This window comes from Camelus bactrianus, chromosome 19 (genome assembly GCF_048773025.1).
Source record: "Camelus bactrianus isolate YW-2024 breed Bactrian camel chromosome 19, ASM4877302v1, whole genome shotgun sequence".
Lineage (NCBI taxonomy): Eukaryota > Metazoa > Chordata > Mammalia > Artiodactyla > Camelidae > Camelus > Camelus bactrianus.
This window is the reverse complement of record NC_133557.1, coordinates 12,890,804-12,914,579: the sequence shown is the minus strand read 5'-3', so window position 1 is coordinate 12,914,579 and position 23,776 is coordinate 12,890,804. Positions and strand designations below refer to the sequence as shown.

The following is a 23,776-nucleotide window of genomic DNA, read 5'->3' as shown; positions in this document are numbered from 1 at the left end:
TGTGAAATAAGTAAAACAGCAAACAGATAGGTCCTGGGCATATGGGAGATCCTCAAAAAGTTGTAACTGCTATTTTTGTTGCTATTTGTTATGTTCATGGTACTTAGGTAAATTTTTTCCTCACCTTATACATTGAAACTTAAAAAGAATTTTTTTTTTTTGGTCCTAAACTACCTTAAGCAAGTTGCAACCTCTCCCTGGGTCTTAGTTTCCTCATCTGTGAAAGGAGAAGGTTGGACTTAGAAGATCTCTGAATTCCCTTCCAGCTCAAGTGTTGTTATTCTAAGTTACTCCTTAGTTCTTCAGTTGCTTTTTCTCCAAGCTAAACAGCCTCAATTCATTTTAACCTTTACACTAGGACCTTTTATTCATCACTCTGATCATTCCTGTGGTTATTTTCTGGACCTTCTCCAGATTGTCCTTCTATTTAAAATAAAAAATTAAAAAAAACCCACCTAGTTTTTATTGAGTGCCAACTCCATCCATGCCCAGAATGGTGTTGAGCAATAGGACAGAAAATAAAAAGAGTGTAAGATAGACTGTGCCCTGGTGGAGCTTATAGTTTTGCTAAAAGGACCAGACACATAGAGTATTTAAGACTGGCTTGAGTCCTTCCCTTCTTTTTCCTTTTCCGTTTCTTTCTTTTCCTTTCCCCATCCCCTACCTCTTCCCCTTTTCTTCCTTCCTTCCTTCCTTCCTTCCTTCCTTCCTTCCTTCCTTCCTTCCTTCCTTCCTTTGTCTTTCAGAATCTTTTTGAAAGTAAAAAATAAGGATGCGATCTTATATTTCTTTTAATGATGGGCTGCCTGCAGAAGACTTTACCATTGAATTTGTTGGAAGCAGGTCTTCACATTTATATTAAGCATTGTAGTTTACACATCTCTTTTATGCTGATTATTTTATTTGGTTCTAAAATTTATGAGAGACAGAGCGGGAGCTTCTGACTCAGTTTTTTTCTCTTTCCACTACAGCATGCTTTCACCTTTGCCTTCTCACTCACCTTCTCTATTCTGCCTACTTCTTAAGGCTTATCCATGGTCTCTTTTCTATTGACACCAGATCTTTTCTATCTCTAAATTTCTGTTGTTTGTTGAGTATAATAAAAATACAAACAAAGCATAAATCCTAAGTGTGTATAGCTCAATGAATTATTCCAGCGTGAACATAACCAGCACCTGGATCAAAGAATAGAACCCTGGAAGCTCCATGATCCCCTTCTAATCACTATCCCTAACCATACCACAGTTTGGTTAACCAGTCTTTACTTTGAACACCAGAGAGTAGTTTTGCCTTTTAAATGTATAGTATGTACTCTCTTGTGTTTGCTTTCATTCAATGTTGTTTTCGAAATTCGTCTGTGTTATTCTGTATAGCAATAGTTTCTTCATTTTCATTGTTGTATAGTATTTTGTTATATGAATATGCCACAATTTATTTATCCATTTATTTATTGATGGATATTTGGATTGTTTCCAGTTTGGGCTTTTATTAGTGCTTTTATGAACATTCTTGTACATTTTTGTGTGTGTGAACATGTGTACACGTTTCTGTTGGGATATATACTTAGAAATGGAATTGTTGAATCTTACATAATAGGCATACACTCAGCTTTATAGACACTGCCAAATAATTTTCCAAAGTGATTGTACCATTTTACACTCCCATCAACAGCATATGAGAGTTCTTATTGCTATATATCAGGGAAAGGATTAACGCTTTTGTGTGTGTGTGTGTGTGTGTGTGTGTGTGTTTGGTAGATGGTCTTTAAACATTTTAAAATGTGATACCTGGTTCTGTTTCTTGTGTAGTTAGTTTTCTTTCTCTTCTTCACAAAATTAAGAGTTTCTTAAGGGTAGGGATTGTTTTATTTAAAAATCTGGCACAAGGGCTGGCATATTGTGGATATTTAATAGAGGTTGCGTAAATGAAATACGTATGTGTGGCATGTGTGTGGATAAGATCAAGAAGGCTATAAGAAATAACCATGAAGTGGTTGAGTTGGTTCATTCAACAAATACTTGAGTGTTTCCTGTGTATAATGCTCTGTACTTGATTCTGATAATACACCTTGTTCCTACCCTCATGGATATTATTGGTGGTGATGATGGAAAATAAGTAAGTATGTAAATAAATGTATAATTTTAATGAGTACTATGAATGAAATGAACAGGCTGTTGCTGTGATAGAGAATAATGGGATGATAAGAAACTATTTTAGATAAAATGATCACAAAAGGCCTCTTTGAAAAAGTAACATTTGAGTATTTGGGGATATTTTTTCTCTTTTATAGAAAGTTATTTGATATCTTTTTGGTTTAAACAAAAGAAAAATTAATGTTTTTAAAGGCCATGAGAATCTTTTTGGAGGAACATGGGCAAGAATGGGTAATACAAAAAAGTAAATGTGTGTTTATAGATATGTGAAGTATGGGGAAACTGGATGTTGTCCTTGGTACTAGATACCTAGGTACTTCAATAGTTCAACATAGTGTTAAGTGTTAACCCATGAATAATGGTAGGTCAGAAATACGGTAGTTGAACAGTCACAGAAAGAATCCATTGGTTATTCCTGGAGCTATAGGGGAAGAAATAGATCATGTCATTTAATGGAACTCACCCCAAAGCATAGCTCATTGAAACAGCTGTTGGTTGTGTTCACTGAACCTGTTTAAGTGCTCTGTGTTCTAATGTACCATTGCAGTGATATATGTGATGTAACAGGAGGTGTTCTGTGTTTAGTTTCTGTGTTACAAAGCCTGCTTGACAGCTGTGAATTAATGCGTAAGTGTCCTTGGGACTGACCAAAAGAGTCCTGACTAATCTTTTAATATCCTTGTCTGGAAAGAAAAGCAAAGAAAATAATAACTCTCTACAATTAGAAATTCTATTTTTTCCTTCATTAGTATCAAAGAAAAAAATTATTTTCATTTCATGCGTCCCATTTCTTCTTGGAAAAAGCCAGAATTGAACTCTCCTCCTGCTCCCTCCCCACCCTTTATATTGTAAAGGAAATATAGCATTATTGAGAGATTGGAAACTAGATTTTTAACCCTTTCCATAATTCTACTAATATAAAAAAATAATTCTTTCATTTCTGTGTATTCCTTTTTAGACTTGCCCAAATGCATTCATGTTTTTACCTATAATTTTATATACAAGTTTGTTTTCATGTTGCTAAAAATAATGATCTCTAATGTAAACTATGGATGCTGTTTACATCCATAGTTTGCGTGATGATGATGTGTCAGTGTAGATTCATCCATTGTAACAAACGTACCACTCTGTTGGGGTGTGTTGATAGCGGAGGATGTTGTGAGTGTATGGGAGGGGGGATATGGGAGCTGTCTGTACTTTCTACTCTTTTTTGGTGTGAACCTAAAACTGCTTTTAAAAATAAAGCCTATTTAAAAAAATCTGATTATCTGATTTCCCATTGAGTGACTTACCTTAATTTAATTAACCATCTCCTTTCTTATTGGACTTAATCCCCAGTTTTCTCTCTTGCGAATAGTGCTATGAGGATCTCTTGCATATTGTCTTATTCCTTAGGAATTTATTTTCAAAACTGTTCATTGATCTTGATAATAATAATATCACCCTGATACGATTATGGTGAGGATTACATAAATTACATATGTAAGGCACTCAGCATAGTGCCTGGCACACAGTAATTGTAACTGTTGGCTATTATATTGCTAAAGTACTTTCAAGTGCAGTGTGAACATAGAAGGAAGGCAATTCTGATGTGAACAACAGTGATGTTGACAATGATGGTGGTGATGATGGAAGCTTCTGCTATTTATTGAGTACCTATTTTGTGAAAGATTCTTTGCATTCTTTTATTTAGTCAGATAGTCAACAGATATTTATTGAGCATGTACCAAACACCATTCTAGGTGCCCATTTTGGATCCTCTTAGTGATCAGTTCACCAGGAATGGGATTAAACAAGGTTGGAAAGATTCTATAGTCTTTGCTTTGAAGCAGCTCTGCTCATGTTAACCCTCTAAGTGAATGTTCAGTGTTGCTTACATCTGTTTTTATTAATCTCCTAGTGGTCCCAGACGAGCCAGCCCCTAGCATGTGGTGGATCAGAAGAGATTCCTGGAGTAGACATTCAGCTGAATAGGAGGTACCACACTACAAATAAGGTGAGACTTATTAGTTCCTTCTATGTCTAGAGAGTGCTTTCACACATGTATTTTTATTTGAAACTCAGCAAAATTGTTAATTGGATGAGGAAAGAAATTTTATTGAATGCAGAAGGTGAGGCTCAGGAAAGTAAAGTGACTTACCCAAGGTCACAAGGATGGGAAGAGACAGACCAACTGAATATTGAAATCTGAGGCTCCTGTTGCCATGTCCTGTATTTCTTCCATTGTACTCTCTTGCTTGGAAAATACTTTAGAGAGAAAAGAGATGGATGTTAAAAATAAAGTGATATTATCTTCTAGAGAATTTCTTATTTCTTACATAGTCTGCCTTCAATTGAAGAGGCTTAGTGTTAGAATAGGTTTTCCTTGGGGTTTATTTGCAAACTACAAAACTTACGTATTTTATATGATCATTAATAAAATTTGTTATACTAAAAAATAAAAGTTTAAAAATATTTATTCGGTGCTTGCTTTGGTTGATTATGACTTTTAATGACTTTTGACTGCTTTCAGACAGCATTTTTCTTTCCTTTTCCTGTAATATCAATAAACATAGAACATTCCTGTTTTCAGTATTATTCTTTGGGAGGTAGGGTCAAGATTTCCTTTTTAAAGTACTCTTTTTCATAGGGCTTTTATTCTGATGCTCCGAATCTATCATTTCTTAGACATGGGTTCATAGACATATAGTCAGTGAGGTGGGTATGTCTGCTCTGAAATTTGGAGGACATTTATTAGAGTTACAGATATATTTGTACTGAGTGATAAGGTGCCCAGAAAAATGAAAATTAAAAATTCTGGGTGAAAAAAAATCTAAGCAATTAAAAATGCCCTTAGACCTAAAGAGAAATAAAAGCATTCTTCTAGAAAAAAATTTTTGCAACTAATCTTGATTTTCTTCTTTTTGATTAAATAGCTTTCCAATATCAAGGATTCCCCACAGCCTGTTGAGGAGAAGGTTGGTGCCCTCACAAAGATAATAGAAGCCATGGGATTCACAGGACCTTTGAAATACAGTAAATGGGTAAAGTCTTTTAAGTTTTTCTCATTTTTATTTTTGAGCTTTGTGTTTTCTGCTCCTCACAGAAGACTTTTTTAAAGCTTCTTCTTTGCTTTTGTGAAATACATGCATTATTTTGAGACCTTCAAAATATATTGTTGTCCCCTGTCCCCCCATTCCAAATCAGATGTGTACAATATGTGGGACTGAAATATTCTCTCTATTCCCTTAACCTGATTCCTTAAGTATCTCAGTAGCAGGCAGTCCAGTTAAGACTGGTCTTTCAAGGCCTTTGCTACATGCATGATATGCCATATAGGTGAGTTCTAAGGAATTAGATGGACCCAGTGTTCTGATGGGTGGTGTCCTTAAGGAAACATTACTCTCTCTGATTTGTAAGTGATTTTCCCTAGGTTATTGTTGTGACTTTCTTTAACATTTTACTAATAAGCATTTTAAAGTTAACTAATCAATTCTGTGATTTATTGTAATTCATATTATAGGGGGGTATTTGCTAACTGTGTCATTCCTAGTCAAGTCTTGGCTTACGTAGCACATTATCTGTTATAATATATATATAAATGAATGAATGTCCTCTCTGCATCAGGTGCTACTGCCCCTGGACTTTTATAACAATGTTTCTAACCAAGTAAAGTAATAAAACATTAGTCATTGAGTTTTTCTCCAGCCCAGTTTTCTCCTAGTACTACCATTTCTCTCTACAGTTATGGCAAAAGTACTTTTTAATACTTTTCAAGATTGTAAGAATGTTGGATAAGCTTAATAGTCACAAGTTTTATAGTAATCAAAGCAAACCAATACATAGTAGGGAAGACTTTTCTACAGAACATCATAGTTTTGCCTGAAATGACTAAATAATTCCAGTTACACCATTTTAACAAGTTGAATTCAAATTAGAATTTCAATTTTTATTATGGACTTTACTTTTAGTTTCTTCTTATAATGTCCGGCTCTCTTCCTAACGGTTCTCACTGTAGCAAATTTAGGCTTCTCTCTATAATCTACCTTTTACATAAACTGAACAGTGATTCCACAAGCATTTTGTTTGTAAGGGATTTTTAAAAGTATAGAAGTGAATCAACTATACTTCAATTAAAAAAATGGGAAAATGAGTAACACACATACTAGGTTATAATGATGTTCTTGAGACCCTAAGGTTTTGAAGTGCCTTCTTAATTATTAATAAGGTATTAGTTATGTTCATTAAAGTTATCTTTTTTACATCATGATTCTTTGAGAAATGGTGATCTTTGGTATATTTGGTAATATTATTAACCAGAATCTTCTCCCCTATTAAAAAAAAGGTTTGTGATTATGGCATTTAGATTTAAAAACTTAAAATATGTGTTTTGTTTGAAAGCTAGAAATTAATTAAAAGAAAAGGGAAATGAGAGCAGAAAGAAAGAAAGAAAAGAGAAAAAATTTACTGTTTTATTCATTTTTTGATGGTTGAGTTCCATTTGGTTGCTTCCATATGCTTTGTCTCGTCTGTTTTTTTATGATTCCAGAGGGAAAGTTGGCTACCACTTGGAGGATTACTAAATCATTAGGAAAATTTCTTCACTATTTTAGTTTAAGTTATTCCCTGATTTTTTCTTGGTTCCATTGTGACCTCAACTAAGTCCTTAATATTTGCATTAAAAATAATCTTTTGTGATGTGGCAGTGTCTACTTTCTATAACCTTCATTTTTAAGTTTGTGACATCAAAACATCAAAGTATGACATTCCAGTATAATTTGGGAGGGAAGATGTAGGTATAACTTTCCATTTTGAAAAATTGCAAGCCCTTTTCAGCAAATGTTGACTCAGAAATCTATGGCAGACACTTGTATTAAATTGTACTGGCAAAAATCTGAGTTTTGTGTTTTCACATGTCTTTCATTAGGGAGTAAAATGCCTGCTTGTCTGTCCACATCAGCAGTATCAGCCATCTTTCCTCCATCTTTTTATGTAGTGTTTTCACCTGTAGTTCCATTTTCCTTCTTTATTCATATTTAGGAATTTAAATGTAGCTTTTCCTTGCCTATTTGACTATCCTGAAATAGCCATTCTTTTTCGTTATCTTTTTGGCGCAACATCAGGCACAAGGATAACATTTAACAGATTCAGCTGCATGTTACTGAATAGGCAATTTCCAGATTAGCATTAAGCCAAAAAGTTATTCCTGTTTTGAAGGACACTGACAAACTGGAGTACATTCAGAAGTGGGCAGTGAGCCTTGTGAAGGCTTCAGAAACTGTGTTGAATGAAGAGTGGTTGAAGGAAATAGGGATGCTTTGCCTGGAAAAGAGAAGACATGATGGTTCTTCTCAGGTATTTGAGGGGCAGATGTAAAAAAAAAAATGGAGAGACTTAATCTGAGGTATTGCAGTGTGCAGATGATTTTTAATGAATGTTACATGAAACAGATTTTTGTTCAATATAACAAAAATCTAACAAGAATTGTCCTCCAGTGGGATAGGTAGCCTCACAAGGTCATTGGACTTGTTTGAACAGGGGCCCAGATAGTTGACTGTGAATCAAGAATGCTGTAGAAGGAATTCCAGTACAGAATAGAAAGTTCAAATGCCTTCAAAGCCCCTTCCAACTCTCATACAGCTGTTAGTGCAAGCCTTTTACTAGATTCGTTTTTTATCTTATAGGATGGTACAAAATGCATCAGTTAGTGGGAGAGCTTATTTTCATTTCTTAAAGCTGTCTTAGGTGCTTGTGTGTTAGTCAAGTAGACTGATGAAGTCTTCCAAAGTTAGAATGAAGTAAACATGAAGTCATCTGAGGACCAGAACAATTTGTATTGACTGACTGGAAATTTAGTCCACCTACCTCCTTAACTTATATTAATGCATGAATCTTGAAGAGGTTCTTTCCCCAAGTTGTTATTTCCAGTCCCTGTGTGATGGTCTTAAGGGATTTGCTTTAGAGATTTGTCCAGGAAAATGGCTCACCCAAGTATAAAGGCTTGGCTTCGCTGCAGGAAAAGTGAGGAACTATAAAATGCTCCTGATTGCCACAGTATGAACGCTGTATAAATACACTGGCCAATCTGATGAGGTCTTCATTATTTGTAATGAATGCTTGCTTCATGAACATGTGGTGGGGGAAAACCTTTCTCAAGGAAAGATTTGGCCCTTGGAGACAAGTCTCCCTTTCCTTAGGCAGAGTGGTTAATTATGAACCTAGAAGACTATATTATATATAAGAATCTGAAAGAAATTGCAAAGTTAAAAAAAAAATCAAGACATGGCCTTTAGAAATTTTACTTAAAATTATGTTTGTCTCTTGTTGAACTAGGCCTTAAGCTCCATGAAAGGAGTTTTTAACTGCTTTGTTTACTACTGTATTCCTAGTGTCGAAATCAGTGTTAGGTGCTGAGTTGGGTACTCAATAAATTATTTGTTGACTGAATTGAAGAGCTTCCAGATGTTATAAACTCTCTGTTTCAAGGATAAGAATAGTCCTGTCAGGGCCAAAACACTGGGATAATGATATCATTAGGATATCATTAGGATATCATTAGTTTGGTGATGATACAGACCAGTACTTCCCAAAATGTGTTCTATGTCAAATACTTCCAAGAACTGCAGGTGCTAAAAAAGTTAAACATGCTTCTTTTTTAGACTGCTGATATAGTGAATTACACTGGTTTGTGAATGTTGAATCAACTTTGCATTCCTGGGATAAATCCCAGTTTATCATGATATGTTGTCCTTTTAAAATATTGATGGATTTAACTCGTTAGTATTTTGTTAAGGAGTTTTGCATCTATGTTCATGAAGGCTATGGTTCTATAGGTTTGTTTTTTTCTGATGACTTTGGTTTTGCTATCAGGGTAATGTTAGCTCATAGAATGAGCTGGGATGTGCTCTTTCCTCTTTTTCTCTGGAAGAGTTTATGTAGATTTGGTATCATTTCTTCAGATGATTGATAGAATTCTCTAGTAATGTCATCAAGCCTGGAGTTTTCTTTGGGAGAAGATCTTTAACCACAAATCCAATTTTAGAAATAGATGTAGGGCTATTCATGTTATATATTTATTTTAGTGAGTTTTGGTAGTTTGTATTTCTTAGTTAATTTGTCCATTTCATCTAAGTAATCAAATTTATTGGCCTAAAGTTGTTCATAATTTTCCCTTATTATCCCATTAATATCTTTATGTAGTGATGTTGCCTCCCCTCTCTGATTCCTGATACTGGTAATTTGTATCTTTTCTGTTTTTTTCTTTAATCAGTCCTACTAAAGTTTGTCAATTTTATTGGTATTTTCAAAGAACCAATTTTGGCTTCTTTGATTTTCTGTATTATTTTTATATTTTCAGTTTTATTGATTTCCACTGTTATCTTTATATAGCATTCTTTCTGCTTGCTTTTAGGTTTAATTTGCTCTTCTTTTTTAGTGTCTCATCATGGGTTTTGTTTAGATGTGAGCTTCTAATATTGATTTACTGCACATATAAGTATGTCTGATTTCCATATTCTGGAATTCAGTTCTGTATTGTTTTCTCCCATATGAGCTTTAGACTAAAATCCCTGAAAACATAACAGGTCTCAAATTAGCAAATGAAAAAAATCTCAATTGCAATAAAAGACATAATTCTTGAATTTATTACAGTTACTTCCGCCCATCAGAAACTGAAATACGAACGTATGTAGTATTGGCTATAGTAGATCCTTGGTGACTTTGAACTTAAATAACAGCTCTGCTAAAATTCTAGGTTGGTTTCCCTTCAGTTGCTGTGTCATTCTCTTTGTGTGTGTGTGTGTGTGTGTGTGTGTATATATATTTAGTTTGCATATTTGAGTAATTTTCTCTATCATTTTAAGGAAAAGGAAGCTTCACAAGCCTTTTGTTGATAGACTAATTTAATTGTATCCTTAAGGAAATATTTTGAAAATCCTTAGAAATTCCTGTTCTTTAGCACTGAGTTAGTCTCTATACCTACCATTCAACTCTTACAAGAATTTATTTTTCATTTTTAGATTTTATAAAGGCATAATGTCCATACAGTGAAATATACAAACCTGAAGTATACAGCTCATTGGATAAATTAAAACCACCCTTCAGATCAAGATTCTAAGAGAATTCTTAGTGTTTTGGGGAACAGTAAAGTGTTGATCCTTTTACTATATTTTACACTCCTTAGAAACCCTTATTTATAAATATAGTATTCTGTTCATCAGCAAAAAAAAAAATGACGTCTCCCTTCTGGGAAAAAAAGACTTACAGAATAGATAATGGTGCTTCTGAGGAAATATTGAAAGATTGAGGGTTTTGTTTGTTTGTTTTTGGTCAGGAGAATGGGTAATTTTTTAAAAGAAAAGGTTTCACATTGTAAAGAATTAATGTGGATGATTCTGAACTGTGGTTTAGAGGCTCAAATGTGGTAAAATGGGTTTGAATTAAAGGTGGGGTGTTATCTAAATATTGGAAAAACCTTTTTGACGTTTTGATGCTAAAATCATAAAATGTGAAAATTGTATGAAGTCTGTGAATGGCTGGCTTTAAGAAGAGAAAACGTCTATGTTGGCTTAGCTATTAAATTTGCCTACAGATGAGTTTGAACTCATCCTTCTAGTTGAAAAAAATACAAGACTCTGTGACCTACATCTAATGGCACAAGGACATCCACTTGGTCATGTCTTGAGTTTGGTTTTATTCTCTTTGTCTAGAAGATTAAGATTGCGGCTCTGCGCATGTACACTAGCTGTGTGGAGAAAACTGACTTCGAGGAATTCTTTCTAAGTAAGTTACTGTTTTTGATAGTTCTAAAAAGAAAATGAATCTACTTTTCATTTTAATGATTGTGCCTTGGTAGGATAGTTTTTTTTTTTTTTTTTTTTTAGTTACTAGTGCAACAGTTTTTCCTAAACAAAGTGTGTAATAAAGGTGCTTATTTTTCTCTTTTAATAGAATAAACAAAGGCCAAAAGAACCCTATTAAGACATTTTAAAAAGTTTGGGAAAAAAAAACTAAAAATTTGTCCACGCATGTGTCTTTTTACTAATAGTAAACACATCTTGTTTTACATTCTAGATTTTTTACTTAACATTTTGACATGAACTTTTTGTCAATCATTCCTGTTTTATTTCCAGTTTATAATTGTTTTAGTTAATCCTGGAATATGCCTTATGATTTTTCTTCTTTCTGTTAAACACTGTTGGGTCAAAAGGCATATACGATTTTTCAATTTACATCTTGATAAATTGCTTTCCAGAAGTGTTTTACTGGTTTAGATTATGACTAGCAGTTGATTATATCAATACAATATTCATTTTGATGCTGTATACTTGTAATTATAAACAAAGTCAGTTATAAAGTCTTATAAAGTCATTGGGAAAGTTTAAGCTGTTTCCAGTTCCACAGATTTTGTGTGCTGTGCATATCTGTAGTAATAGTCATTATCCTCAAAGCAACAAACACTTAACTGTACATACTTGATATTTTTCATGGACAGCAAATAATTACATATATTTATGTTAACAATGAAGAAACAGTGCAGTTCTGATTATTTAATAGTCTGGTTTTTAAAACCAAATGCTAGATGTTTTGTTGATTTTATTATTTCAGCAGATTGATACTATATTAGAAATTTAAAATACTATGCTGAGTTATAATCCTAATTTAGTATCCACCTTCCATTTCTTTATTTATTCATAATGAGGAAAGAAAACTTTCCTGCTTCTTTTTAATCTGTAACAATTTCTTATTTTAGGAGAAATTAGTCTGAGGGGAGAAAATGTTCTTTCTCTACCTGATGAAGAAACTATGAATATTAGAAGCTGGATTTTTTCTTAAGTGGTTTCTTATGTCCATGTGCTCAAATATTTTTCATCAAATCTTTTTAAAACTTCATCTTCAGACATCTATTTAATATTTGATTCAATAAATAACTCAAATTTATTATGTTTATTTTGAAAGGAAGTTTACTAGCTATCTTTGTTTAGCCAATCCTCATTATTGAAGATTCTTGAGTTAATATTATAGTATTGAAGAATGAAACTATTATTACATATTTAAGTTAATATATCATTTCAATTTATTTATATTTATTTATATCAATCCAATTTATTTATATATATCATTTCATTCATTTATAATGTAAACTACTTGTAAAAATAAAAATTCATTAAATTATTACCATCACATATTAGTTTGCATTTACATGGCATGCTTTTACACTTGTCTCACTTAGGAGTTAACAAAACGTTGTGAGATAGAAAGGGCTTGTATTTTTATTTTCATTTTTGTTTTGTTTTCAGAAACAGTTGAAACTTAAAGAGGCTAAGTGACTCCCCCAAAGTTGCTTAGTCAAGCCTAGATCCTAAGTTATCTGGCTTAAAATCGAGAATATTTTTACTATAACATATTGCCTGTGAATGAATATAACTGCAAAATAGAAATTGTAATACATCTCAGTGTTTTTGTATTTTATAATTTCTTGTATTTTATAATTTTAAAATGAGAACTACGTCTATAAAATGTTCTGTTAGTTACAAACTGATGTTTATATGTATTAGAGTGTGTACATCTCAATGAGCTTTGTTCTCGCTTTGCTTTTTGAAGAAGTTATCTAGAGAGACAGTACTTTTTTCAGTACTTACTTCAGGTTTTCTAAGACTTACTTTAAGAATTGCCTTTTAGACCCATAACATGTTCATCTGTATTGGGCTCCACTGTGGTCCATCTTTGTCAGCTGTGGTTAGATTAAACTTTAAAATCAAACCAAAGTGGTTCCAAACTATGGCTAGTGAATAAAAAAGGGATCAAATGTGAAAAGTACCATTTAGAGGCAGTTAAAGGATATCTATAAAATAATGAGACTTTCTTGCATCTTAGATTCTAAAGAGTAGGCCAGATAGGTTTGGGGTTAAAAAAAAAAGAATGTATATATAGTACTTCCCAAGATTATGCCTTTAAAGTGGCTATTGCTCTCTTGAATTTTTGGTGTTTTAGAGCTTGACTCTTAGAGTCCTGAGAATTCAGTAACTTCTTAAAAGGATATTGGACCTCAGGTAGATGGTCAGTGTCATGCTCACTTTTCCAGCAAAAGTGAGGCCAGTGGTATTTCATGAAGATTGAGTTATTTACTCAGTAAACAATATGCCTATCAGCCTCTTGGACAGGACCCATAAAATGTGAAAGTTACAGATTCTTTGTCATCTCAGAGCCTTGTGTTCAGAGGTCTTGATCCAGAGACCTAGATATTGGGGATTCTGACCGGTAAGACATCTTTCCAGCCCACTGTGTTTCCAAGATGTTCTAATGATGTCATTGTGGCATAAATACGTGCACCCTCTGAGAGCACACAGTGTTTGCTAACTGGTCTTTTGGAGATCAGTTCTCTTATAAAGAGCACTTTGGGACAGAGGTGGCCAACCAATCAATAAAGCTTGTATTTAATTCCACACTGTTAACTGCAAATTGCTTTGCTTTTAGCCCTTAAGAGTTTGTATCATGGAGAGTAGGCTTCTTAATGAATAAATTTTGAGTTAGTAAGATTGAGGTTCATCATATTATTAACAAGTCTTAAATAGTGAGTTTTTTTCAAAGATAATTTAAACCCTAGTGCCTAAATAATTCACTGAAAAATAACAGTAGTGAATATTTATAGAGTACCTATTAAATACTAACCATTTTGCAAAACATTTTATAGGCCTTATCTCTTTTAATCCTCACAAAAACCCTGTAAGTTTCTCTTGTTCTCCCATTTTTACAGAGAAGAAAACTTGAGGCACTGAGAGGTAAAGTCACGTACCCAGAGTCACGTAGCAAATAAGAGGTAGAGTTAAGGTTTTAAATCAGGATGTCTGACTCCAGAGTCTGCATTAAACAAACAACTATGTTAATACTGCCACCCCATAACAGTAATGAGTTATTTAATTTTATCCAACTTGGTATTGAGGAAGAAAGTACCTAGCCTCAGAAAATAATACATTGAGTGTGTATTGGAGCAAGGGTGTGATTGTAGCAAGATCCTATAGCAGGTTTTAACTTTGAGGTGTTTAAACACATTTCATTAAGCTCAAGAATCTGCTGTGTTGTTGAGTCGCTCACAGTCAAACATTCAGTGGTCTTGTTTTTTAGGGCTTTACCCTGTGGGTTTCTGTTCTGACCCCAATGGCTACAGGGAGTCAGTCAAATGCCAGCTCTTTTCCCATCCTCAGCCCTGAGCTGACCCTTAGAAGGGAAAATTGTGACCCAAATCCAATTGCTGGCCTGTCTGTCTGTCTGTGCTTTCCAGCCCGAGAACTGATTCCCTCTCTGAGAAAACTGGAAAGGCTCCTGGAGGCTGCTGAGAAGCTTTGATGTAGAGGTAGCAATTGAACAGATTGTCCTTTAGAAGCAGCCAAATTTCATTTTCCAGATTGAAAGACAGACTTCCAAGAAAACTTTTCTTTTTAATGTTTTGTTCTAGCATCCAAAAAAGACCCAACTTCAGATCTGGGCTTGAGAGTTTCTCATGGCTATTCTTGTTCTAGGTGGAGGGTGGTTGGCCCACTCTCAGATGGCATGTGTCTTAATAGCTAAATGACTGGCCAGGCCAGCCTTCACCTCCCTCCTGCTGGGCTCCAAGAGGAAGTCCACTTGACAGCTGCTGGGCACCTCCCAGTAATCTCACCAGGGTATTTTGGTGTCACTTTGTGACAGACCTGGACTTAAACCCCAGCCCAGCCACTAGCTTGTTAATATTGTGGCTGCCCGCAAGTTACTTAGGCTTTTTGAGCCTGTTTCCTCAACTCTAAAATGAGGATTATAATGCCTTCCTTCAGAGTTAAAGTGAGGATTAAGTGCAATAATGTATTGACATGACCACTGGTGGACCTGGCAGGAAGTATGGGCCCTTAGTGAGTGTTAGTTTCTGATACTAGTATAGAAAGGCAGTTAGTGATTAAGATTACAGTGTATGGAATCAAGCAGATCTGAATTTGATCCCAGATGTCTCATTTCAGAGGTGTGTGACCTTGGGCAATTGTCATGAGCTCTCTAAGGGTCAGTTTTCTTACCTATCAAATGGGGATAATACCAATACTCACCTCATAGGAATTTTGGGAGGATTCATTGAGCTAATCACGTAAGGCACCTATAATAATGTCTGGCACAAAGTAAGCCCACAGTGAATTATAGCTCTTCATTATTATTGGTGGTATTAGTGTACCTCACAGGACCCTGCTCTGTGTTTTCTCTCCTAGTGGGCCCTATTTGTTATCATTTAGTACACTGTGTACTTCATTATCTGCTGAAAGGCAGAAGATACTACTTTGAGTCCTTGCTGCAAAGGACAGATTCTACTCTTAGGGCCCAAGTCTCCCACTGATTTTTTCTTTATCCTCTTGCTCCAGCTTTTCTCCCTGCCATGTAATAAGGAGGGCATATCCATTGGGGGACCCCTTATCCAGCCAGAAGCATTTCTTAGAGATTTGAGAATTGAGAGGCTTGGATGTCTAAGCACTGACGGGATTTTTGGTATCTTAAACCAAGGATGAGCTCTACCTGGTTTTGTCATTCCTGGGGTGATGAATGGCCTTTTGTTAGATATGATCTGCTTTCTTATTCAACTACAGCTCCCTAGATCCCTACTTCCTTCTCCTGGTCATTTATTTGGGTTGAATTGTTCAGCATACCCATGTTCATAGCACATTGGGTCACCTTAAAGAAAGAAAATGGGAGAAGGAGACTAGAAGCACTTAGACTTCTCAGCAGGGCTCAAGTGAAAACAGCCTGTACTTAAGTGGGATAGGCAAGGTGGTGTCTGTCTAGCTTTCCAGAAGAATTTGAGACCAAGAACGAAAGTAACATTGAATCACATGAAAGTTAGAAGGAATCATGAAGATCATCCAGACCACATTATACAAAGTGAGAAAACAGGCTCAGAGAAGAGAAGTGATTTGCCCAATGCCACACAGCAAGGTGGTAACAGGGCTGGAACTAGAAGGCTAATTGCCTGACTGCATTCAATGCTCTTTTCAACCCATGGGCTTGCCTTGTAGTTCCACTGGCCCTCTTTGTTAGCATAATCAGAGAGTACTGTGACTGCCACATGTTTTAATTAAACAAATTCCTATCAATATTTCAAATATAGTCCATATTCTTTTTATAAACCTTCATATGTTTGTGCTTTATTGTTATTTTCTAGGGTGTCAGATGCCTGATACATTCAATTCATGGTTTCTTATAACTCTGCTTCATGTCTGGTAAGTGAACAATTTAAGTGAAGTCATCAAATGTATTTTTTTCTTAAACACTACTGACTTGTTAAGGTATAGCCTTCCACGGGGCTGATTATATGAAACGTCAGTTCAGGCATTAAAAACTGTTCCTTTCATTTTTAATAACTGGTGTCTTGTAGCACATTTTTATTAAAGGTCAAAGCATAGTCCCCAAAAGAAACTTAAGTGGGATTTTCTCAAAGAACACCTAACCCAGTGAACAATGCTATCAGTATCTCTAAGAGACCCTATGAGCTTGGATGGAAAGTTCTCTCCCTTGGCTGTTTTAGGAAAGTTCACATTTACGTAAAAGTGGTTTGAATTGTGAGCATCCGTGGTCATTTTCATTGCTGGTCATCAGAAACCTATAACAAATTATAGCACTGACATTTACGCCTGTACCTCTAAAATGTGCATACCGGTTAGATTCATGCCAGGTTTGTTGCATGTAAAAATATTTAACACCTTAAACAGTATATTTTTTCTTCAGCTGCAAATTAAGTAGCCAAAAAAAATCAATTTTTCATCTAATGTTACACAGTATTAAAGGTCAGAAGGATATAGGAGAGTCGTTGAAGTGGGGGCTGGGGAATGTATTTATTGAACTGCCAGATCTTGGGAAAGTAAATTCTGGAGAACTAAGTTTACTACTTTGACCATAGTGAGTATCTGAGGAACGTGGGGAATGGTTGCCCTGTCAAAAGGACCCTTGTTTGAGACTGCCTTCAGCTGAGCTTTGCATCACAGGACTGACTACTATATAAAGACTTTTTGGTTTTGATCACCTCTGAAATATTTCTTCTGAACTCACATAGTCAGTGAGATTGGCTAAGGGGCCTAAGACGGCAGTTTATTTTATGTTATTTTTTTCTAAGCTGGTAGCTTATTGAGTGTACACTGTGTCCTGAGCAGTCAATAAGCTATGTCAAGAAGCTCACAGTCTAGTGAGGGAGATAAGACATGTATAACAGTCAGTTATAAATCAGAATGGCTGAGTTCTATAATAAATCTAAGTAGTGCCTGTGGAATCACAGAGGAAGCCGCGATAAAACTTGTACTGGTTCTACCTGTTCTTTGAAATGTACCGTGTCTCTTACTCAGGCAGCTGAGAAGGCAAACTACCTTCTGTCTGAATCGTGAAGGTTAGGAAAAGGTTCAGGGAGGGCAGCTGGATGTACTGAGAGGAAAACTACTTTTTCAAGGAGAGGACTGCAGAGGTGGCACTGTGGAATTACTCACTGGAAAGGTGGGAGGGTTAAGAGGAGGCTAGGCTGTTCCCAGAGGAGCTCAAAGATAATATTCAGAGCCTGTATGAAAGACTCTTTATTGCCCAGTAGCTAGAGGTATCAGAGTGTTAGAGGGAGTGGATGACAAAATAAAAAATATAATCCCTGTGACCACATCCCAAGGTCAATACCTGACTAATAGTAGCCGAGAGAACCTTGAAACTACTTGTAGTCCTTTCAAGTTAGCCACCATTTCCAAATGTGCCTGCTGATTCTTCCTTGCTGAGGTTGGTTTAATTTCTCAGCGGAGCAGGGGGGTACCACCATCAGTTAAGGAGGGGGAAGGAGGCTGTCTGCTTTAAATCTATGCTCGATCTCCCCTCCGTCCTTCCTCCTTAGTTCTCATGATCTGCGGGCTTTGATGGGATGAATCAATAGCTTTTCAGTTTGAATCAGCAAACTTTTATTGAGGACTGTGTGTTAAGGACAGAGGCATTGGAAATAAGGACATGACATGGTGTGCACCTTCAAGAAACAGTCTAGTGGAAAACAGGCAAAGGACAATTGCCTGTAATGGGTGACAACGAAAGAAGCACTGTGCTTCTTGAAAGAAGTGAGGCACAAGCAGATACTGTGGAAGGACAAGGCGTGGCTAAATCCAGATTTGGTGGAAGGGAGCGGTATTGGATAAAGAGTTGCTCTGTGGTAGAGGTGACATTTGAGATGCACCAAGAAGGGTGAGTGGAATTTCTGTCAGAGAAAAGGAGGACATTTTAGGTTGAGGAAATAATTAGGAGCAAAACATAGAACATGTACAAGAGCACAGAGTATTTGAGGTCAGTCAGTTGTCCGAAGTGTGTAGGGTGAGTCTGTGGAAGAATGTAGTGCAAAAGGTCACCAGAAAGTTAATTTAGGGTCCAGCTGGGCTGTGATCCTCCAAGAAGAGTTGAGGAAGCTCTCTTCTAGGGGATAGAGGTCTAAGAGGGAGTAATGTATCCACCCCAAGCCTGTGGAAAAGCTGTGTTCTTCTAGCCCTGTTCTCTTAGCCTGAAGCTCTAGGAGGCTAACTGAGGGATAGCCAAATCCAGTATTACTGGGCTCAGTGGACTTGCTAGAGATGTGTAGGGTTGAAATACCTCCTGTGGGTGGTAGTGTGAGGGAGAGATGGGGAAGTTTAGATAGCAGTCATAAAAATAGGAAGAATTCCACCCCCTCAACCCCCAAAAGACCAAAACTAGAACACCCTGGCCGTGGACTTTTCAGAAATCTTGTTTGGGTTCCCAAGGGTGATGGCTCCCTGTCGGCTCTTAGAATAGGGACAGGATTTCTCATATCGTTAGTTGATGTTTCCCTTATCCTGTCTGCTTTCTCTAGTTCCTAAGTTTTTTTGTGTATTGGGATGTAGGACTGGGACCCCTCCAGTTCCTAGAAGGCCCCTATCAGTTGTGTATTCAGATGAGCTTCCAGCTGCAGTGACTGTCCTTTGTCTTTGCTGAACAAGATTAGTATTGACTGTTGAAAAGATGCTGAGAGAGGTTGCTGTCTGGGCTTTCCAGCATCCCCACATGGACCTGATAAAAGTAGACCTTCTCCTCAGTTCCCTATCTTGGGCAGTGACATTGTGGTCCATTCAGGTGCCCACACCAGAAACCTGGGAGGCCTGTTTGACTTTCCCTCACCCCTTTCATCTGGTCAGGCACCAGTCACCCAACTCAAACTCTTTGACCATGAGCCACAGTAACAAATGCATTTTATTTTGCAGTCCAGAACATACACATGTATCTGGTACAAAAGTTTTGTAAAACTTATAATGTCAGATAATCTGTGATATTTTGTGTTTCATTTGAATTCATTTTAAACAGAAATTCAAGATGTCACCCACTAAGTTGATTTCACTTGGTTGTAAGCTACAGTACCTGTAAACTGGTCTTTGGCCTCCAAATTCCTTCTTCCTGTGCCATTGATCTTCTTGATACAAATGGGATTAGTGTACACACACACACACACACACACACTTACTCTCCTTAATATTCTCCATTGTTCTCAGGATAAAGTATGTTTCCTAGCATGGCATTCATATCCCACCAAATATGCCACCTTTACTTCTCTCATCTGTTGCTATTCTGGTTACCACTACCACCACCACCCCCTTCCCTGCAAGAAAAAATAAAACTATATAATAGAAATATCAAGTCTTCTGCACAAAGCTTTCTTCTTCCCTTCTTCCTCCTCTCCACTTGACAGACTCTTGTTTTTCATTCAGTATCCAACTCAGATATTACCTCTTCTTTGAAGCCTTCTCTCTAAAGGCAAAGTTAGTTTCTCTTCTGTGTTCCCTTAGTATTTTAGATACATCTGTTACGGTACTCATCACATAACATTTTTATATTCTATCAAATATGTATCAGTCTTCCTTGTGGACGGTGAGTTTATTGAGAGGAAGAATTATTTTTAGAACGATACGAAAATTTTGGAAAGATATGAGATATTTCTTCCCCTCAGTCCCATGTCTTACTCTTAGTTTGCATTGATAAATATTAATTAAATAATCTGTGGCCTCAGATCTGACTTCGCTCCCATGCAATTGGAAGGGTCCTGGCCACTGCCTGTTGGTCAGGTGGGAGTGGCAAAGCTCTGCTCCTGTGTATGTTTCCCTGGGTGGTGAGATGTATGTAGGTGGAATTTATGTTGGTGTTCTAAGCACTAATTGACTTGTAGAGGCCCCCATTTTAAAATTTGTCATGGAACACTAGTATGTTATTGATGCAAAAATTAATTTTAGAAAGTGGGATGGGACAAATAAAATTAGAATATGTCTATGATGGAGGTGGAGTGGGAGGAAGATGCAGTTTGTATTTTTAAAAATTATTTTGAAGTCAGATGTAAGTATCATAACTACTAGGTCCTTTAAAATATTATTTTAAAATTTATTTACATATATTATCTCACACATTCTTATAACTACTTTATTCCTGTTTACATATGAGAGATCAGAGGCTTAGAGAAGCCAGAGAGCTTGCCTAAAGAACTGGATAGTACATGGTAGAGAGGAAATTCCAGCATCAGTCTGGTTAGCTTAAAGTATTAACTGCTTTCCTCATTGGTAATTAAAATTACTGAAGTAACTAATTGAATAATTATTTATGAATACTAATAGTATTTAATATTAGTCAGTACTATATATTGCTTAGTTAAGAACCTGCTTATTCTTAAACATAAATCCATAAATTATAATACTAATTTTTAAATTGAACTTACTGTATGCAGATTTGTTCCCTGCCCTCATGGGGCTTAGAGTGTGGGAGAGAGACTTTAAACAAATCGTTAGTAAAATGCCACTGGATGGTGCTATGAGAGGAGGTGATAGGGCTCCGTGGAAGTAGAGGGATACATAATTTAGTTGAAGGGGGTGGGTCACTCTGGGAGGGCTTCACTGAAGAGATGACATTTAAACTGACACCTGAAGATTAACAGAAGTTAGCAAGTCAGAGATTGGATGAAGAAGCATTGCAGGCAGAGGGACCTCATGGTTTTCAATCTTTTTACCAGCAGAAGAACCCTTTTTAAAAATGAAGTTTTATGCTCAGCCACAGTGTTTGCATAGGTAAAAGGATTGCTACTCAGGTTGAAGAAGTGGGAACGACCTGCTCACTTCAGGTCTTCACAAAACGCTCACTGGTAAGGGACCCTTACATAGCTCCATGGAAGCTCAAGGCACAGTTTAAAAACCACAGATCTAGTCCAGCTCTCTCGTTTTGCAAATGGGGAGGTGATTGTGGCAATTTTAAGGGGTTTGTCACAGGCCTCTTGATCAATAATGGGAGGATCCAAGACTCAAATCCAAAGCTGACTATGTGAACTGCGCCTTCTGCAACACTTTGCTTCCTGCCTGCATGACCCCTTTTGGGGTCATGGGGATGGGAATCTCTTGCCCTGAATTTGGACTGCATAGCACTGACCAACAACTATATGAAACTGTTTCTTGGCACTCCCTGTCTGTGTCCTGGGAGAGGCAAGAAGTAAACCTGAAAATAGTCCAGGGTGACAAATGCTGTGTTTGATAAGCAGACATACAGATCGTATGGGAGAAGGGGATGGGGAGCAGCCTGGGGATGGTCAAGGAAAGCAGTTGCATTGGCCTTCCGGGGTCAAGAACCAGAGGACATGGAGTCTGGAGGAGTTATTAGGAGGGGAAGAATTAATTGTAAACTACTTTTTAAGACGTTCCAAGTGAGAAAGAAAGATGAGATGATGATCACTTGTGGGAGAAACAGGATGGAGGGGAGAAGCATTTTGTATTTTGTTTTTATTTTAAGGTAGGGAAACACTGGAACACTAGGTTAAAAAACACTAGGTTTTTATAAGCCTGAAGGAGGAAACCTCTGGGAAAGAAGAGAAGGAAGTAAAGTTGTGGAGGTGGAAGAGACTGGAAGAAGACAGACTGGTTCCAGTCTCAGTCCAGCCAGAGAACTGCCCTGGCAGACACTCCTGGCCTTTGCAAGAGGGCTTTTTAAAACCACCACAGCAGTTTTGATAATAGCTGTAGGGCTTTCAAGCTCGTGCTGGATTCCAGCAGCTCCAGACCTGCTATATATGGTGAGCTCTGGCCATGTACACGTCTTCTCTCTGCCTCTGCCAGCTAGAGTTGCTCTGTTTAAACACCCACACATGTAGCTGTTTGCCCAAACCAAAGGCTTATGCAGCATCATTTTACCAACATTGCATAACCTAAGAGCACTGGTACCTGCTACCCAGGAGCTTGTTCTTTATAGTGGCTCTGACAGGCAGGCCGCAGGCCAGGTGTAGCTCTTGGAGGAGGCTCTCTGTCAGGTGAGATGGCTTCAGGAAGTGCCTCGCCCACTTGTCTGTTTGCCCACACACTGTCCTGTGGCCCCTGTGCTCCCTGCATAAAGGTTAGGCTTCGTGGGGAGGGAGTTTAGGAAACCAGGTGGAGATAGCCATGTACACAGCCCCAGGAAAGGATCCGCGTGCCAACTCACAAATAAATAAACTCATTCATTAGCACACTGCTGAGACTTGAGTGTGGCCATGTAGGCTCTGCTTTCTTGGCCTCAGCTGGTGGCAGAGTAAGGGAAACAAGCTACGTGAAAGTCCCTTTGGGATTCCTTTATAGCAGCCAGAGTGACAGACCTGCCCAAGTGCCCACTAAGCTTCATTGAATTCAAAATCAGATCCTCTCTAAGCAACTTATAAACTACCATGAGAGAGAAACAAGGCCAAAACACAACTGGCATTGTCAGAAGGCCCAAACAGAGCAAGCGAGACAGGATGCTGAGAGCTGCCAATACATGGCAGGAGGTCAGCATCAGGAATAACAAGAATTCTTCCCTCTCAGATTTAGGCAGAGGGGAGGAAAGCATGGCTAGGAAACTCTCCTTCCTTTGAACTCTGCAGGCAGTGTTGTCTTCCTCCATGTCTGATCTAGCAGGAAGAGATTTTTGGAGCTGTACTGTCACAGAGTAGGGGAAACAGTCAATACTGACACTGCCTGGAGAGAGGGGCACTTATGGCTTGGGGAAGGGAGGGGAGCCCAGGCTTCATTGCAGCTCCTCTCTTCTCCACTGTGCAACCTTAAGTTACTTAACTCCTCAGAACGTCAATTTTCTTTCCTGTGAAATGGGGCCACTTGTACTAGATAGATGATTATGTACCTTGAAAGAGACAGTGAATGCAAATGTATCTTACAGTGGCAAATCTCATACTAGAGGACTTTTTTGTCATACTAGAGGACTTAGTAAACGGTAATAATCATTATTACTATGTGCCATAAGGCAAAATTTACACTTTAGCCTTTTATATTTGGAGACTCCTAGTGAGTGAGTCTTTCTTCCCTTTTCCCCTCCTTCCTTTTAGAGATATTAGGGAGCCATCGGACTAGGGCTTGAACACTCCTTTTTTTCTTTACTTTGCTAGCTGGGTTATTTGCTTTCCTTATATGTAAAAGAGATCAGTATTATTTATGAGGCACTGGAGTCACTGAGAGACAAGGATAGTACTGTGAAGCTTAAAACCTCAATAATAAATTTTGGATTTAAGAACATCATCAAACTCAGGAGGGGCAACTGGAATTGCTCCTAAACAGAGAGTAGTTTTTGCACAGATTAATTTGATACTCAGAGTAGGTGCTTGCTAAATCCTTGCTAAATGAATG

At 37.1% G+C, this 23,776-nt stretch overlaps 1 protein-coding gene across 1 annotated transcript in view; it reads left to right on the top strand.

Moving 5' to 3' along the window:
* UQCC1 (ubiquinol-cytochrome c reductase complex assembly factor 1) overlaps nucleotides 1-23,776 on the top strand; it is an 86,403-nt gene that overhangs the window by 15,691 nt on the left and 46,936 nt on the right. Inside the window, exons 3-6 of the mRNA XM_010960812.3 lie at nucleotides 4,054-4,149; nucleotides 5,069-5,176; nucleotides 10,841-10,913; nucleotides 16,306-16,363. Of these exons, the coding sequence (XP_010959114.2) occupies nucleotides 4,054-4,149; nucleotides 5,069-5,176; nucleotides 10,841-10,913; nucleotides 16,306-16,363 (335 nt within the window). The remainder of the gene's footprint in view (nucleotides 1-4,053; nucleotides 4,150-5,068; nucleotides 5,177-10,840; nucleotides 10,914-16,305; nucleotides 16,364-23,776) is intronic.